Here is an 18,762-nt window from a genome sequence, read left to right as displayed (position 1 = left end):
GTTTGTGTCTTATTTCTACAAATGCCAGAACCTATATGGTTCTTCTCGCCTCCTTTAGTTTGTTCTAAATAGGTTGACATGGTTTTCTTGGATTTTTATGCTGCTTAAACAACTCCCCTACAACAGCAAGCCGTAACTAATCATTCTAGTAATTGGCCATGGTGTTCTTAACTTGTGTCTTAAGCAAGTTTGGTTTTTTTGTACTTCTACCTCAATATTTAAAGACTGTTTCACTGTGGAAGTTTGTAGTCAGAAAAACACATTAAACTTAAAGTGAGAAGATCAGTACAGCAGGGCAGATTTTGTTTCATTTCAGTACAAGGATTTGTGCTAAAATTTGAAGAATTATATTTTTTTGTTAAGCTGTGAAGATTTTTACTCATTTCAGTCTTCCGTGACAGCACGTGAAGTCAGAACACTTACTGTGAAGCAGTAGAAATTCTTAAAGCGTATGTAGTGGGTTTTTCATTTTTTTTTTTTTTTTTTTTTCTTTATTTGAGGTATGGTCAGTAAGAAGATCGATTTAGTAATTATTTTTTAATGGATCTTTAATGTTATAGGTAGAATATGTGTTTGTACAGATAATATCATACAGGCAAAATCACAATTGTAAAGCTGCATTGAGAAGTGATAAATCTTAACTGATACTGTAATTGAACAACTTGCTTACTGTGAATTCACTGAAATACTTGTGTATGCTCTGTATTCCATTAATTGAATACCATCACATTTTTTTTTTTTTTTAAAGATAAAATTGTGTAAAGCTTCCCTTTTCTCTTGTACCAGTTACAAGCAGGGGATATTGAAAATTATTCCTTGGAATGAGCAGAAACATCGTGAAGAAGACTGGTGTGAAAAAGCAGAATGCAGGTAAATATATAGAAAAAGCAAATAGACTTTTTATTTATATTTATGTAGCTTTCAGATAAAGAATTTACTGTCTAAATGTTAAAAAGTGGGAAATGCCCAATAAGAGTCTCTTACTTTTGTATATACTAACTTGTGTTTTCAGCTTTCTTAATGAGGCTGAGCAAACACTCTTTCATGTTACAGCATTCATTATGTTCAGTGTGATTATGGGATGAGTAACTTTCACAAGTGCGTGTGAGCAGGGGGGACGTTACTGTTGGAAATCTTGATTTTTTTTTTTTATTTTTTATTTTTTTTATTTTTTTATTTTTTTTCCTTCTGCCCTTACTTGTCAGCCATAACATTACCTTAGCATTAATGGATAACAAAATGCCTTTCACTGTGTGAGGAACAGATGGAAGGCAGAAGTTGGGCATACCTGTGTCTTTAGTAGAGGATTCTTTCTTTCATGATCTGTCTCATGTTTGGAATCTCCTACTACTTACTTTGCAGATAAAAATTAACGCTTACTGTGATTGATGTTTGAGTCTCATCAAACTATTGGTGTAATGGTAGGTTGATTGTGTCATTTTCTTTCAGAACAACGGGAAGTTTTAGGAAGACTGATGTGAAAAAATGCAAGCAAATGCATACTTAAAAATATACTTACTTTTTTTTTTCTTAAAGGATGATTGTTGAACCAACTTTACAAGATGAAGGCGAATTTCTATATGAATCGCAACCTGAGTTACTGAAGTACAGGACTACTGACCTTTCAGTAGATCTCGTTACAGATTGGTATTTGAGCCGAGCACAGGAAATTGAAAAATATGCGATGCAGGTGAGAATAGCAGTGAGGAAATGCTGAGGGCTGACTCGGGCTGGTCAGCCTTCTTCAACAGAATCCTGTCTTAATGCGTATTGATGGGATGCTTTTCCCTCAGTAGTATACACTGCATGTGTCTCAATCCTCATGGCTTTTGAAATGCTTGTTTTTCTTTTGCAGTGTACTTAGGCTTGCTCTAAAGTTTACTCAGCTGAATAACTAATCCATAGGAATGAATAGGAAGCCAGTAGATTCCCGTTCATTTGGCTTACCGTAGCACTTTCATAGTTCCTGAAAAATGTTTACCACTGCATTTTGTTTGTAACTAAGGGAGGAAATGTTGTGCACAGGGTATCAGGAAATATGTTTTATTATCTGTCACATGATAATGTGCCACATATATTGGTATATGGCCGTCATATATGTTGCTCATATGCCAGTTTGTAGTGCTGTCATGATTGCTTCCTGGCAGGTTTATTGTGTGTCTGTGGGACTACCGTGCAGGTGTATTTTTCTTTTTTTTCTTTTTTCTTTATTTTCTTCATATTTTAAAAATGTTTGAAGCTCTATGTGGTAGAGATAAGCATTGCAAGTAAGAATAGAGCTCATCACTGATGTGCTCTGGTATTTTATTGCTTCTCAAGCCAATTTAGCTGCATGAAAAGGAGGTTGACTGGAAGTATCACTATGAGTTAGTTCTGATGCGCGAGTTCTTTTATTCCTCAAGTTTGCAGTCCTCCGAGGCTTTTAATCATAGTTTCCTGTGATCTTAACAGACTATCAGTAGGTACGGAAATAAAAGCAGCTTCCAAAGATCAATTAAATTACTAACATATAAATGAAATTGCATTCTGCTCTTCCAGACGTACGTGTACCTCACTGAATACGTACAGCCAATATTGCATTCTTTGAAATTGAAACAGGATCTTTCATATAAAGGTATTTTCAGTCACCAGGGAAAAAGAATGTCATTATCTTCTGTGAAATAAAATGCAACTATTAAAATTGTTAATTCATGGTCAGCTAGAAAAGTCATGTTACATGCAGAGTTATGCATAACTTCAGTCAGTTAACTGATTATCTTAGTTTAAAGCAATCCTTTATATTCCATGCAGTGAGATGAGGTGTGAGATCTCTAGAAGGAATAAAAAATAATGTTCTCCTGATAGCTAATGAAGCTGAGAAGAGCAATCCCATTTAGGAATATACAGGCCACAAAAACTTACAGGAACTTAGAATTGCCTATTAAGCAAAAGGAATAGGGAAAGAAAATAGGGACACAAACAGGACATAGGTTGGACCTGCAGTTGTTTTTTGGCAAGCAGTTGTACAGCAGGGGTTGTTTTTTATTATTAATTTTCAGGTGGACTGTGCTCTGTCCCTTGTTCGTCTTGGCATGGAGAGGAATATTCCTGGTCTGCAAGTGCTTTGTGACAATCTGATCACTCTTGAGACAGTAGTTTATGAAACTGATGGTGATCGAACCTTAACTTTGAAGGAACTTGTAGACATGAAAGACATTGAAAAGCTGAGACTGTTGATGAAGAATGTAAGTATTTTGAATAAATTAGTAAGTATGCCTTCATTTCCAGTAATTCACATTACCCTGAATGGGTGTCTGATGTTTTTCTGATGAACCTCCATCTTTAACTCAACTAGAATTCAACACTTTTACTGTTCCTTTTCTGTTGTGGTGTTTTTTTTTTCTTTGTTTATTTGTTTTTAACAAAAGCTAAAATGGCTCAGCTTTCTCAAAGATTTGTTTCTTTTTCCGAGGCACAGGACTAAACATTAATAAATCCAGTCTTTTGAAAGCTGTGAATTGCTTTTTCATTGACCCTTTCTAACAGATCTTCAGTGTAGCTGTTGATGATGCTGCAGATACAACATTGAATGTTTTCCTTGGATGTTTTTTGGTGTCTTTAAATACTGGCAAAAAAATCTTAATATTTGTCTCTGCAGCATATGTGTGTTTTTCATCTTCTCTGTGTTCAGCCCATGCATGGCCTTTCAGAATAGAAAAAGACCTTTTGGAAAGCTTGAAAAGTACCTAAAGATTGGACGCGGCTCTGAAATTCAGTCAAAGAATATGTAGTCACCAGAGGAGGATAGTTATGCACTTGAAGCTCCTCAGAATTTTCAAAATTTTGCTAGGATTTATGTAACCACTTGTCACTTGTTTTTCTGTCTTGCGTTCTTGCAGACTGAAAGTAATGCTACTCTGACACGAATGCAAGCCGATGTCTCGCTAATTCTGAAATTGCAGGAGGAAGGCAGCTAGGCTTTCCTCACATAATGGGCTTACTCCTGTACTGCTTGGTTTCCCTGACCCATTGGGTAGCAGAAAGATGATGGATTGATTCAGTGCTTCGTGTTGTAGTGATCTGTGCGGCAGTGGTGAATGTCAGGCGTCAACTGTTGTTTGTGATAGATGAAGATACTGTTCAGTTATACTGATCAAAATATGTTCTGTTTGTTTTTTGGGTTTTCTTGTTTGTTTCGAACAATGAAGCTGAACTTGTTCTTTTTTTTTTTCCTCTCTAACTCATTGCCCTTTCCAGTCCTCTGGTGAAAAATATGTGAAGAATGTTTATCAGTGGATGATCCCTTTTCTTCACCGTTGTGAAAATCAGTCCCCTGGTCTTGCAAATTCACTTTTTAAAGAATATTTGGTAACATTGGCAAAGGAAGACCTGGCTCTACCTCTGAAGATATTTCAGAATTCAAAACCTGCTGTAAGTATAGAGCCCTGATGATTCTACTGGTTTTGTTGGAGACTCTTACCCAAACAAGTGAATTTATAAATAGGGTTATTTCATCTTCTAAATCAGATTGTCTCTCTAATCTTTCCATTCTTCTTGGACCCAGGATTTGTTATGTTTTAGGAAACATTAGTTAAAAAGTGTTATAGCATCTTATGATGCAATTAAACTGTCTTGAGACTGTTAAACTAATGTAATTATGATCTTGACCTAGTAGAACAAAAAATACTGTAAAGATTCTTCTTTGAAGTAATGTTGTGGTGATGTGTTTAAAGTAAATTCCTGGCATACTTGCTTTTTAAAAAAGGGTTATGAAAGAGTTTGATCTCAGGAATATTTTTTTCCTGAGGAATTTACTAGCTGTAGAGTTCAAGTTATTTCTCCCCCCTGCCTTTTCCACAGTAAATGTAAAGACTAAAAATGGGGGCCATTAGGATGGAGCCAAGAGTTCAATGAGTAAGGGTTGAAGTTACCTTCCGTGTGAGTATTTCGTGCTGCTTCTACATTTTAAATAATTATTCCAGCGCACGTAAGCACATTTTTACATACTACTGAATGTTCTAAGTGTATGGGGAGAAATCAACCAGTGAAGGAAAAACACAGCTATTTTATGTATATTGATACTGTCGTACATATTAAATAAGTCTGACAAATGTTTGCAGCAGTTGCCCTCCTCTGCACTGCACCCTCTCCACCTCTCAAAATCAAAAAGGTTATAAAGCGTACCCCTGTTCTTTCCAGTGTCTGCAGTGTAGGAAACTAGCCAAGTTGTGTTTCGGGTCATAACTTCAAAAAGTACTTCACTAAGTTGTTAGCAAGAGACCTTCTAATTACAACTAAAGACAATTTATTTACTTGGAGTACACATCTCCTTATATTCAGAAGAAACTTAACTGTTTATTTTTAGTTTTCTGTTTGTAATTAATGTGCTTTCTTTTTCCTGTTAGTGTCAGCAAAAAATCATTCCCGATCAAGACCAGCTTATGATTATGGCATTGGAATGTATTTATAGTTGTGAACGAGATGACCAGCTCTCTCTTTGTTACGATATTTTGGAATGCCTTCCACAAAGAGGATACGGGTAAACATTTTCAGCTAGTTATTTGTAAATATTTTAGGAATGTTAAATATAGCTGTGAATTAATGATTTTAAAACAGTTATTAAGTCAGTAACGGGTCCGTAATGTTACCGGAATATCCTGTTCCTATCTGAGTTGCCGTGGTCGTATGTATGCTTGTGCCGTATATGTACGCTTGTGCTTATGCATACTCTACCAAATAAAGCAACAAAACATGATTGAAAGTAGCAGCCTAGACCTTCTGTGTTAGTTTCTTAGACTTTTATATCCTGGTGAATTGAGACCAAACGTTAGTGCTATCTTACTGCTCTTGTTGGTCTTGTTACAGTTAATGGTGTCCTGCGCTTAGCTTATAAGCAGCAGTATGGCCCTGTGAGAGAGGTCTCTATGGAAGACCTATACGAAGGACAAGTAATTCTCAAAAGTGAAAGCATAAGAAGGTGTAAACTATTTTCCCAATGTCTTTTACGTGTAGGAAGGAGAGCCTGAGAAAAGTGTAAGGAAGAAGGAAAAGCTCTGTTTTTGGGAGACGGAGGGACCCTCTCAATCTTATCTATTCCAGCAAGAAGCCAGCAGTTTTAATAGTTTCCAGCAAACATATATTTGATTTTCATCAAGGAATGTTTTGAACTGCTTATCTTTGTATCTATGTAATATGAATTATATGAATAAATTACAAGTATGTATATGTATATTTAATATTAACTGTATAATATCTTTGCAGACCGGAAACAGATAAAACAAACACTCTTCATGATGAAGTAGATGAACTGGAACAAATTCTTAGGTATTTAATTTTATTGAAATAAGTAATGTATTCTTACAGAAGTCACTAGGCATAGCCAAGAACTTATGACAAGGAAACAGCAAGGATATTTATCTTGTTTTTAGTACTGTCGACAAGATCATCTGTATGCATTTTTCTATTCAGAACTTAGCTAAACCCATTGAAAATTTCTATCTGAATATTACAAAACTTTTTTTGAGGGAGAGGAAGTTTTGGTTCTGAAATATCTAGAGAATTTGTTTTGATCTTGATATTCTAATGCTTTGAGTGTTCAAAAACTAAAAGCTGAGAAAATATGTCATCAGGTTATTGATGATATGTATTTACTTTACAGTATTAATTATTTTGAGTAAATAACATTATTCTGGTTAATCCATACTGTTACAGACCTTATGGAGAGTGTTTACATTTCCAGTATGTTGTCTGAGACAGCTTTAAGACTGTGCAGCAGAGGTGGTTGTACAACTGTGCAGAATTAGTGTTGACTATTCATTTACAGTGTGTCAGAGCTGTTGGAGAAACATGGACTTCAGAAACCTGTTTCCTTTGTGAAAGACACAAAGGACAATGCGGAGGAGGCAAGGAAGCTGATGATTAGGCTGACGAGGCACACAGGTCGCAAGTGAGTATTCAAAGGGGAATGGGAGATAAAAGGGAAAGGACTGTAATGTTTTGTTGCAGTAGGGAACTGCAGTGTTCAAACTGAACATGGTGTACATGAAACACATTTGTTAAACTGATAATTAACATGATTAGTGTTTTGGCTGCATTCGCCACATTCAAAAAACTCTGTCTTGTTTCAAACCTGTTTCAATATGCTTGTGTTCAAGAAGCCTAAAAGCATACTGGCTGCAAAATACTGTAAGATGATGAACAATAAAAGTTAACGTATTGTAAATGAGGTCCTTTAAGACCTATTTAATTTTATTGAGAGTGTAGGATTTGTAAAATAACACTTTTTTTTTTTTGCGTATTTTCTTAGGAGCTTTTATAATAGAAGAATTTATTGATTATACGTATTGATTCTACTTCTTATATTTCCAGTATAATTTTTCAATTTTTCTGCTTAAGAACTACTTCATTTAGCTAGTCTTCTGACTGTAAATGAATTATTACACGGCTCTTGGCATAAGCAAGATAAAAAGATTGAACCCTGGGAAAAGCAGCCGTCACTGTGGGTTGTTTTTTTTTTTTTTTTTATTTTATTTAAAGTAAACATGCACAACAGTTTATCGGTGATGGTAGGGTAGGCTTGGACATGCTGAAAGCTTTTTGACTTCTAAAAACCTTTCTTTAGGAAGACCAAGTCAATGCCTCTGTAGGAAAAATGTTGATTTTTCACTTTCTGTAGAGACCCTTTACTTTGCTGAAATGAAAGCTAAGGCCACATGAGAAAATCACTGTTAGCTGGACTAGCTTGTTTAGCTTAAAAAAGGGTCTTTTTTTAAGCTGAAAGGCTCAAGATAACGTGAAAAAACCTTCATGGTGTTTTTACTAATAAAAGTCTTGATAGAGCTCATGAAGTTGTATAGGAAGCTTTGCGGGTAAACAGAGATCCATGGATCCAGGGGGTCAAGAATCTGAATACCATTCCAATTGAAGGAAGAAAATAAACTTGTAGCTCAGTTCACCTGTGATTGTATGCACTTGACTAGTCCTTTGAGATTGCCTACAAAGAACAGCGTGTTAATGATCCTCAGTTGCTGTTACAAACTTATTTTTACCCAGCTGTTCTTGGATCAGCAGGAAGATGGCACTTCGAACTTTCTGATGTGCTACTGGAAGTTATCAAAACCTACTTGGGGGGTCTTGATAGAGATTGCTTAAATCCCTGTCTTATCCCACAGAAAAAAACACTGGGTACTACATTGTCGTCAAACAATTTTACCCACAGGCATTCGTTTAATGTAATTTAATATTAGAAGCATTCTATCTTTAAATCACTTTTGGTTAAAAGTCCAATTTAAAGATGAAATAGCATTTGAGAAAACTCATATTTTTGGTGATGGAACTTTTCTTTAAATTTGTTGAGGGGGAGAATACTTAATTTTAAAACTGTTTGTAGGCAACCATCAGTCAGTGAGACACACTGGAAGGAATTGCTCCAAGATATGTTAGACATGCAGCAGAAAGTATATACGTGCTTGCATTCAGATACTTGCTATGAGGTGAGTTTTACATTTTCTTACTGATTTATGTCCCAAGTAAGATACAAATTCTTATTTCATATTGGTGCTCAGAAATGTAAATATGTTTTCATGTGTTATGTTACTTTATTATCTACTGGCTCTTCTATGGTATTTTAATTCAAATCAGAAACTTCCTGTGTTAATTAATTTCATCCAAAGCCCCTCTAATAAATATCCTGTTTATCTTTTACTAGAATTCAACTTTTTATAAATTGAGTCAACTTCTTGAGACTTCGTAATTCTACATACAAATATATTTAATAATGAACACTTAAAACTGATGAAAATAAACAGTCTTTTAGCTAAATGTTTTCTTTACCCAAGCATTTCTTAAACATGAAGTTTTGGTTTGATCATATTATCCAAGATCATTATAGGATTATGGCCTTTCTACTGCTTGCAGTTGAAGTAAAATAACGCGAGATGGGATATCTAATTTCATCGAAGGAAAGAACCTCTGCATTAATATTTGCAAAGGACAGGTTTTAGAATGATGTCACAGAAAATTCTACATGTATTGTTTATCTATATTTTCACTTCAATATACTGCAATTTATTACAGAAACAGTGCCGTGTCCGCTATTATTGGTGTTTAAATAGTCAAATCATTTGTATTACAGTTTGCATATTTAATTGCTTATGGCTACCAGTCTGATTAGCTCTTGGGAGAAGTTCTGAAAGCAAATTAGGAAAAAAAAGAAAAAAGAAGAAAAAAAGAAATGCTATTCATCTTATACATAAACCCCTCACTTATTCTCTGTAGCTATACAATTTGAAGTTGCTCAAAGAGAACTGCAGTGTATTTACTGCTCGTGGTTTTGTGACAGGTTAAGGCTGAGTGTACTTGGAATTTTTTTTTAAGTGCATGTAAAAAAATATAGTAGTGGAGCGCTCTGAAAATAATAGCATTTGCTTTGCTCTGATCTTAATATGTTTTGTATTAATATTAAATTATTTTTTAACCTCTGTACCATGTGATAAAAAGACACAACAAAGGGTTTTGGAAAAATGATCTAGGAATGCTGAAAATGCTTTGAAATGTAGTGCTGTTGTATACAATTATACTTTGATAACTTAAAAACTGAGAACTTGATGAGGCAGTAAGGATTTGCAATCACGTGTGAGGATTGTATTGGCATCTATATTTAGCATGATGCTCACTCTGTTCTGCTTGCACGCAAAGTAAATCCTGTCCTCTTGAAGGACTTCATGTCCATAAGTTTTGAGAGAGGTAAATTGTATGTATGTGATCCTCAAGGAAGAAGAGTCAGCTATTATATTTTGCATCTTTCACTGTTCCTTGAGGATTAATATATTGTGAAATGGAAGATGATCCAGTTGTATGATGTTTTTTAAGAAGTTCTGAACTGTGTTCCTTTCCAGAGCGTGGGATGGTTTGGAGAGGTTCTTCCTAGTGAAGAAATACTTTCATTTCAAGATGCGATTGGACAGGGTGCTAGATAATATCATCTATGCCCCCTTTCCCATGAAAGGTCGGAGCAGATGGTCTTTTGAGGTCCCTTTTAGCCTTTGCTGTTCTATGATTCATTGATTCTATTTAATTTTTTATGAAATTTCAAACAAGGGCATATTGTTGCAGCTGCAATATTTTCTGAAATTATTATAAGGAATTGAAATTATTTTGAGTGTGTTAAAGTGGGCAAAACTTTGACCTGAAAGTAAGTTAGGTGTTTTGTGGCAGATGCAGCATTATATTAATGTGCAGTCTTTGAAGATAGTCTTGATTGAAACTCAAAAAACATCTTATGTGCTCAGTTAAAAATAGCTTCATTCTCAATTCTCATATGTTGTTGATTTTAAGGTCTTAATACTGAACCACCTTTTCAGATTCTTACATCCTATTAACACCTCGGAATATAGGTATAAATAATTTCTGGTCTCTAACTCATACTGTAAAAAGGCAGTTAGTTGTTTTTTTTTTTTTTTTCTGTAGGAAGTAGAAATAACTAGCTACTAGTTAATTTTAGCTTCAGTTAAATTGTGGAAATTCTGTCCTTGGTAGAAGTTACCTTTTCTGCTCGGACTGAATATATTCTTTTAACTTCAAAGAACCTTTTATTCAAAGGGGATGGTTCCATACGATGCAGATAAACTTCCTTGAAGCTGTTGCTGCAGATTACTGAATTATTGTTCTTTGTTTTAGATATTCACAGAAAGTCTCTTATGCTCAAGCAGTATAGACAATATCCACTTGGCTGGGCAAATGATGCATTGCAGTGTTTGGTCAGTGGATCTACCGAGTTCTTCAAAAGGGAAGCCACAGTACCGAGTCAGCTATGCGAAAAGTATCGAGCTAGTTTTGGCGGCTGGCAGAGAATATTTCAATTCTTCAACGAGTTTGACCGATAGCTGTATGGATTTGGCCAGGTATATTTACGATTATGATATATGTAAACAGATGTTGCTCTTTCGATTGAAACTTGAATTTTGTTTTCCCCGTAAAAGGGGATGAATCTTACGTGGATTTATTTCTCTTCATGTAAAAATGCATGGTAAATGGAAACAATATCATTGGTTTCTGTAAGATTTTTTGTTTGTGTGGTTTTTTTTTTTTTTTTTGGGGGGTGGGGTGGGGGGGTGTGTTTTCATTTTTTCCTTGGCTTGCTTTGTGTGTGTGTGTGTGTATACCACTGCTGTCCCTGGTTGCTGGAATGATCTGTTACAGAATTTAGGTTGAAAAAGAAGAAGAAATGTGCTGGTCTTTCTCTTTGAATAACAAGCTTTTTGTGTGTGTTATTTGAACCTTATCCACATTACGGCATTGAACCACAATTGTGGGCCCCGGTTGCTATCATGACAGAAAATAGCATTTTTCCGATTCATTCATTTCTTTTCTTACATTGGTCTTTTCCAATTCTGAGAGTTCATTTGAGGCTGTCTGTGTGTGTTACATTTAGGCATAAGCCAAATAATTCTTCAGAAAGGAATTCAGGCATTGGAGTAGCCTTGGAGGTTGCAGTGTGGGTCTTTATTCTTGTGTAGATTTAGATATGGAAGTACTTTCTTTTACAGTTTAGATGCAGACAGGTAAAATAATAGGGTGTTACTTATGCAAAAGATTGATGTCTTGACTTACCCTAATTATTTAAAATAGAGGTATGTCTTAATATTTCCAGCCTTTCTGTTTTATTGTAAGAATTCGCTGTTTCATTGGTAGTGTTGTTATGCGTTAATACAAATGAGTTTTCCTTTTTCCTTAAGGCACTTATTAAAAAAAAAAAAAAAAAAAAAAAAAAAAAAACAAACAAACAAAAAAACCCAAACAACAACAACAAAAAAAAAAATCCCGTAACTGAACAAAAGACTTGCGTCTTCCTTTGTAGTTGAGACATGTCTTTTTAAAGCACTACTTTCACTTACACATGAGTACACTTACCTATTAATTACAAGAAAAAGATTAAAACTTTTTTCTTCCTCTCAAGATAGAAATTCATCTTGACCCATAATGGTATGTACATACACGTTACCATTTTTTTTTTTTTTTTGAGTACTGAATATGGTAATACAGTCAGACTGTTTGTAATTTATTATCCCTTTTCAAATTAAGAAGTTTTCCTGAATAAAATATTGTTACTATAAAATTTCATCACAGACTCATAGAATGGCTTAGGTTGGAAAGGACTTGAAGATCATCGAGTTCCAACCCCCCTGCCATAGGCAGGGACACCTCCCACATCCAGCCTGGCCTTGAACACCTCCGGGGATGGGGCCTCAACAACCTCTCAACAACCTCTCTGGGCAACCTGTTCCAGTGCCTTACCACCCTCAAAGGGAAAAACTTCTTCCTAATGTTTAATCTGAACCTGCCCTCTTCCAGTTTAAAGCCATTCCCCCTCGTCCTATGGCTACATGCCCTAGTAAAAAGTCCTTCCCCAGCTCTCCTGTAGGCCCCCTTTAGGTACTGGAAGGCCACAATAAGATCTCCCCGGAGCCTTCTCTTCTCCAGGCTGAACAGCCCCAACTCTTTCAGCCTCTCCTCATAGGAGAGGTGCTCCAGCCTTTGGATCATCCTTGTGGCTCTCTTGGACACACTCCAGCAGGTCCATGTCCTTCTTATGATGGGGACTCCAGAGCTGGATGCAGTACTCCAGGTGGGGTCTCAACAGAGCGAAGTAGAGGGGCAGAATCACCTCCTTTGACCTGCTAGCCCCACGTCTTCTGATGCAGCCCAGGATACGGTTGGCCCTCTGGCCTGCGATCGCACATTGCTGGCTCATGTTGAGCTTCTTGTCAATCAGCACCCACAGGTCCATCTTCTCAGGGCTGCTCTCCAGCCATTCCCCGCCAAGTCTGCATTTGTGCTTGGGATTGCCCTGACCTAGATGTAGCAACTTGCACTTGGCCTTGTTGACCTGCATGAGGTTGGCTTGGGCCCACCTCTGCAGCCTGTCCAGGTCCCTCTGGATGGCATCCCTCCCCTCCAGTGTCTCTATGTTGCCAAACAGATTTGTATCATTGGCAAACTTGCTGAGGGTGCACTCGACCCCACTGTCCATGTTGCCGATAAAGATGTTGAACAGTACAGGTCCCAGTACCGACCCCTGAGGAACACCACTTGTCACTGCTCTCCGCTTGGACGTTGATCTGTTGACCACAACTTTTTGGATTGACATATTGTGTATTTTCCATTAGGGATTAAAGGAAGAATGTTTCTGTAGTTTGCCTTGAGTGGCGGTTGCATTCTCCATAAATGAACTAGAAAATGACTGAAAAAGTGTTGTGTTTTTTTTTTTTTCCTCCCTAATCACTCACAGCTTGTTCCTCTCTCCCATTGCAAATACACACACACATTATGATGAGGATGAGGGTTTCTTCATTTATTTTTATGGGGTTTTGTTTACTTTTTTAGTAAAGGCATTATTGCCTTAGGTAAAAGTTGTACGATAGTCACTTTTACAATATTAATTAAATAATGCTAGCTCTATTTCTACCTTTTTATTGAAAGCTCAGTTTATTGACTGTTGTTACTGCTTATAAGCACTCTTAAGTAAATATTTACTGTGGAGGCCTAAAAGGCCCAAGAGTCACTGGCTTTTTAAACTTATATCTTTATTTTTAAATATATGACTATTTATATGAATATATATATTTTAAAATCAGTTGAAAATTTTTACATTTTGGGCACTAGGGCTACTAGATATACTGTGCAACAGTTGCGATCACAATGAAGTAGGCGCATACACTCTTATAAAGTCCCAACTACAACTGAATTTATCTATATGCGTGTAATCGCCACAGTTAAAATTTCTCTGTTAGCTACTTACTTGTATGGGGAGAGGATATTGTAGTGGTGGGATTTCCTCTGTGAGTAGGAGAGAAGCCCTCCCCTGGGTGATGGAGGCAGAGGGATTCATTGGTTTTCAGAACTGAGTAGCTTTATTTTGGAGCAACAGGAACAAAATGCACAGTTGTTTGGAGCAGACCTTTTGGGTCAGCAGTCCAATCCTTTGCTGTTCGATGTGGCACTGTAATATAATTTTGCCTGTCTTTGCCTGACTTTTCTCTAATCAGTTTTTTCGTGGTAACGTAACTTATTTCCGTGAGTGATTATTACAGTGTGTAGGTCTCCTAGTAACCTTCCTGTATGAGTTGTTTTGGGTGGAACGTATTTGTCTTATCTTTAGCTAGTTCTCTTTCTTTCCACTCCTGTTTTAATCTCCACTTTACCATGAAATGTTTGTCAGTGCTCCTGAAAAATGTTATAGGTTCAGGTGGGAATGTAGCTAACGTACAAGTTTATTTTTGATGTAAACGTCTATTTATTAATTAACATGTAGAGATAATAGCCATATGACAAAATGCACAAATAAAATACTTTCCTGATATAATGCGCATGATGAATGAAGCCATTTTAAATCATTGAGACTCTTTTTTTGCATTTGGATTTTTTGTTAAACAGGTATCACTAAAGCTACGTACGAACATACTGTACCAGAATGCAAGTTCTGCTTAAAAAATTTTATCTAAAAGCTGATGATGTCAATGTAATATTCATAAAAATATGATTTAAAAATATTTAAGATAATGCGTTATTAATAATTGTAAGCATTGATTAATCTTCAGAGCAATTTTGTGTGTTTTTTTTTTAATCAGCTTTGTTTGCATTTACTGAACCTAGTTGAGGAAATTGAATTTGTGAAAACAGCTCTAACATTTCACTTCCAATCAACTTTTTATAGAAGTTTGCTTTTATCTTCTGACAACCCCAAATCACGATAGTGATAGGAGAAATATTTCCCTAAATAATTAACATATTTAAGTAGATCTGTCTTCAATATATTCTGTTAAATTCATTGCAGGTCTAAATTCAAGAGGGTTTAGGCGTTGTTCTTATCACAGCTAGGTGAAGAAGATTGCAGCAATCTAAGAATAGAATTTCGTTAAAATGTTTATCCAGCCACAAAAGAGAAGTAGTGCCAAACACTTAGAATATGTGTTACAGAACTAGTGAGTATTTTGACATTTCATAAACATAGTAGTTTACTGGGTGTGTGTTTTTGTGTGTTTGTTTGTTTGGTTTTTTTTTTTTTTAACTCACAGGTGAACTTTTCCCACAAATTTAACTTTGAATTTATTCAACAATCTTCAGAAAAAGTTTGTTTCCTTTCTATTTAGGTGCTGTCTACAACTTATTGTAGACTGCCCAAGTGCTATTCAGGAGGAGCTAGACCTTATTCGTGCTCTTGGCTACCTTGAAGAATTTGGTGTGAAAATATTACCACTACAAGGTACTGCATATTTTTATTCTTTATAGGATTACTTGAATCACATGCAGAAATATGCATGACATAGTTTACTATTGTGTGAGTGTTGCGTGAATAAACTCGAGGGTCCATTCCCTGTCTCCAAATAGCTTTATAGGCACATACCAAAAAAGGATTTTTTCAAAAGCATTTTTCAGTTTATCAGAGATAAGAAAGATGTTTGCATATAGAATCTATGTTTTTAGGACTTATTTTTAGCAGGGCTTTTTAATAATTAGAGTACTGGGTATCTGAAGCTCCTGGTAACTTCAACAGAAATAGTTTCAGTTTATTTACAGAATAGTCTGCACTTGCTTATGTGCAGATGAGCTTTAAAATAATGGGTGGGAGAGAGGTAATTGTTTAAAACAAAATCTGGTTTGGAGCTCTGGCTCCAATGGTATGGGAAGTTGTTGGATAGACGTTGGAAAGAAAGGATGATTATGGACGATGAGATAAAGGGAAAAATGGAATATATTGCAGTATATTTTATTGCTTATAGATTGTGCCAAACTAACAAACACACTTTTTGAAGTGAAAGAAATAGAAGAGAGCTCATCTACCTGGCATTCAGTGAAGCTTGAATGTATGGTATGTGGGCAACTATGTGAAACTGTGGGACTGAGAGGACTCTAAAAGAACTGGCTGAGAAGAGCACTGAGTCCCAATGAAACGTGCTGATGGTACTATTTTAATTCTGGCATTGAGCAGAGAAATACTGGCATTTATAGAAAGCACTTGTGGGTCTGTGGAAAACGAAGCGGATGTTCTTAGTGGCTGTTGTCACTTTACTTTGGTGTCTTCTTTTTTTTTTTTTTTGTTTGTTTTTTCCAAGTATGCCTTCAAAATGAGCTGAGTACGTTATCTTCAGGTATCTTACCATTTCAGATGTGAGAATAAGCGTGGTTTCTAGAGCACAATTATTTTTTAGTCAGTTTGGTCAGCCTATAGAAAAGTACGCATTCATTTTCTTCATCTCTTTCAGTGTAGATGTGAAGGTATCTCTTAAAAAAAAAAAAAGTGGAAACAATATTGCATTAACATTATGTGTAATACGGCTGATCTAGATTAATTACCGTATGTGAAATCATGCCTGCAATATCATTAATGATCCTGACTTATAATTTCTTCAGTAACTTTCATGCAAATCAAACTAATTTAATAAGATTAAAATTACATTTTAAAATTTTAATGGAAGTCTTTAAATGGTCAGTTACTTTGATAGAATTTCATTAAAATAACATTAAAAATCAGTTATTCCCACAGTAAGAATTAGCAATAGACTTTTATTTGCACTTTTATGTTTAATTTTCTGTAGAGCTTCCCTCCACTTGTGTTTTTAGCAAACTCAGCAGTTGAGCTTGTGAACTCCTATTATGGTGTATTTTAATAAAATCCAGTTTAGAGACTCCTTATTAACATAAAAGGTGAAGAAAAGTCCATGTTTATTGAAAGTGTTTTACCTATGGTGTTATTTCCAAATACTTTCAGTTATGTTAGATATTTCAAAAAATCTTGCTTATACAGTCAGTGAATGAAAATATTTTACTGCTGTATACTAATACATGTATGTGATAGAATATTAAAAATGAAACTAAAAGTGTAACCTTTTCCTGCTTCTCCTTTCTTAATTTGTTTTAATCGTATTTCCAGAACTTCTTAAGAGTTTTCCCTATGCGAGTGCTTCTTTGCTCTTATTGAGAGGCCTAATATCATATGTTTTAAGCCCAATATGCTAATGCAGAGTTTATCCTTCACACAGACGTTAATGTCTTGCTGAGTGTGAAGTGGAAGATCCACATGCTGTTCCTCTGTGTTCTGAGAACTTGCATGGTATGAAAATGTTACCTCTTAAAAGCAGCAGCTTGAAGTTAGCTGCTTGCTAACTAGCTAAAGAGAGCACTGAAATTGGTTCATGATATTAAATTATAGAATTCAGGTTTTTGTTTAATCATAGAATGGTTTAGGTTGGAAAGGACCTTGAAGATCATCGAGTTCCAACCCCCCTGCCATAGGCAGGGACACCTCCCACTAGACCAGGTTGCCCAAGGCCACGTCCAGCCTGGCCTTGAACAGCTCCAGGGATGAGGCCTCAACAACCTCTCTGGGCAACCTGTTCCAGTGCCTCACCACCCTCAAAGGGAAAAACTTCTTCCTAATGTTTAATCTGAACCTGCTCTCTTCCAGTTTAAAGCCATTCCCCCTCGTCCTATCGCTACATGCCCTAGTAAAAAGTCCTTCCCCAGCTCTCCTGTAGGCCCCCTTGAAGTACTGGAAGGCTGCAATTCCTGGTAATATATTTTTTGAAACACAGTACTAGTTGTAAGCTTCTCAGGATCTGGCTAGCACAACCTGGTGATTTCCAGGCTATCTTTCCACTTGCTCAGAAAATAATTATGTAAATTAAAACAGCCTGAAAATTTTGCCTATGACAGTTCTTTAAGTCTGTGTGATGTATCCTGTCCACCCTAAAATAAAATGTTGCATGAAATATTATTTACAACATTCTGAAAGAAACTTAATAGCTGTTTCAGCAGTTTTTCTGAGAATGTTCCAAAAATGATATTTTAAAAAAAAATTGTGTAAAGGCATATGGTTGGTCATACAAATTTAAAAACATTGAGTCTGAAAACCTGAAACAAAAATAAGTTTTCATTCAGGTGAGTCTCCCTCTTCTTCCTTCCTTCCCAGACTGACTTGCAAGTGATTTGGGCTGGATATATTGTAGTGTTATTTTAACTTTCTGTTTATAGATATAATCGAGGATCTGCATGCAAGTAACTTGGAGCTGGTTTTCAGGTCGTGTTTGCGTTCTTATATTCCCTAGCACTCCTTCTGCGTCTACTTTGTTTAACCAGAAACACAGCAGTAGGATGCATTTGTACAGCCGCTAACACCAGTTCTTCTTTCAACAGTGCGTTTATGTTCGGATCGACTTAGTCTCATCAAGGACTGTCTTGCTCAGATGTCAACGAACTATAAGCAGTCTGCTAAGCTCCTGGGGCTTGCAAATTTGCTAAGGGTTGCAGGTGAGCTGTTAATAAGACACTGAATTGCAATGCAACATGCATTTGTGTTTATGCTGTAGGACATTTGAGTTGATCATGAGAATGGGTGTTCAAGTATAGCACTATAAAGTCATCTGGAAGAGCAGTCATTGGGGAGGAATGAAATATTTTACATGGATGAAATATTTTATCTGTAAAACAGCCGATACTGTCAGTTGCTCTGACATTCTACTACCACCTAAAATAAAACCAACTTTGTCTAATCTGGATTTTGAGTAAAAGTTTATTTCAGATTAGAGGAGTTGTGGCTGAGAATATATTTTTTACAGTTAACTGGTAATACTAAAATTCCAGTAAATTTTATTGTCTGTCAAATAAGGTAATTTAACTTAAATGGGACTATTATTAAATCAGAGGGGAAAGAAGGTCATCTGTAATTCATAAACTTCAGCTGTTAGCCTTTTGTCTATGCTTTGTGTATCTCCTTTGTGTGCTAAA

The 18,762-nt window shown here is 35.9% G+C and overlaps 1 protein-coding gene across 1 annotated transcript in view; it reads left to right on the top strand.

Moving 5' to 3' along the window:
• The window catches only part of NBAS (NBAS subunit of NRZ tethering complex), a gene marked incomplete at its 5' end in the record, with an annotated part of 193,283 nt that overhangs the window by 50,700 nt on the left and 123,821 nt on the right, over positions 1-18,762 (top strand). The window contains 11 exons of the mRNA XM_082481713.1: positions 787-870; positions 1,537-1,690; positions 3,039-3,224; positions 4,237-4,410; positions 5,385-5,518; positions 6,241-6,303; positions 6,803-6,925; positions 8,369-8,471; positions 10,657-10,880; positions 15,129-15,241; positions 18,172-18,285. Of these exons, the coding sequence (XP_082337839.1) occupies positions 787-870; positions 1,537-1,690; positions 3,039-3,224; positions 4,237-4,410; positions 5,385-5,518; positions 6,241-6,303; positions 6,803-6,925; positions 8,369-8,471; positions 10,657-10,880; positions 15,129-15,241; positions 18,172-18,285 (1,472 nt within the window). The remainder of the gene's footprint in view (positions 1-786; positions 871-1,536; positions 1,691-3,038; positions 3,225-4,236; positions 4,411-5,384; positions 5,519-6,240; positions 6,304-6,802; positions 6,926-8,368; positions 8,472-10,656; positions 10,881-15,128; positions 15,242-18,171; positions 18,286-18,762) is intronic.

The sequence above is a fragment of the Vanellus vanellus genome, assembly GCF_965231255.1.
Source record: "Vanellus vanellus genome assembly, chromosome: 3".
NCBI lineage: Eukaryota > Metazoa > Chordata > Aves > Charadriiformes > Charadriidae > Vanellus > Vanellus vanellus.
The sequence above is the reverse complement of the archived record's forward strand: the minus strand, read 5'-3'. Positions and strand labels throughout refer to the sequence as shown.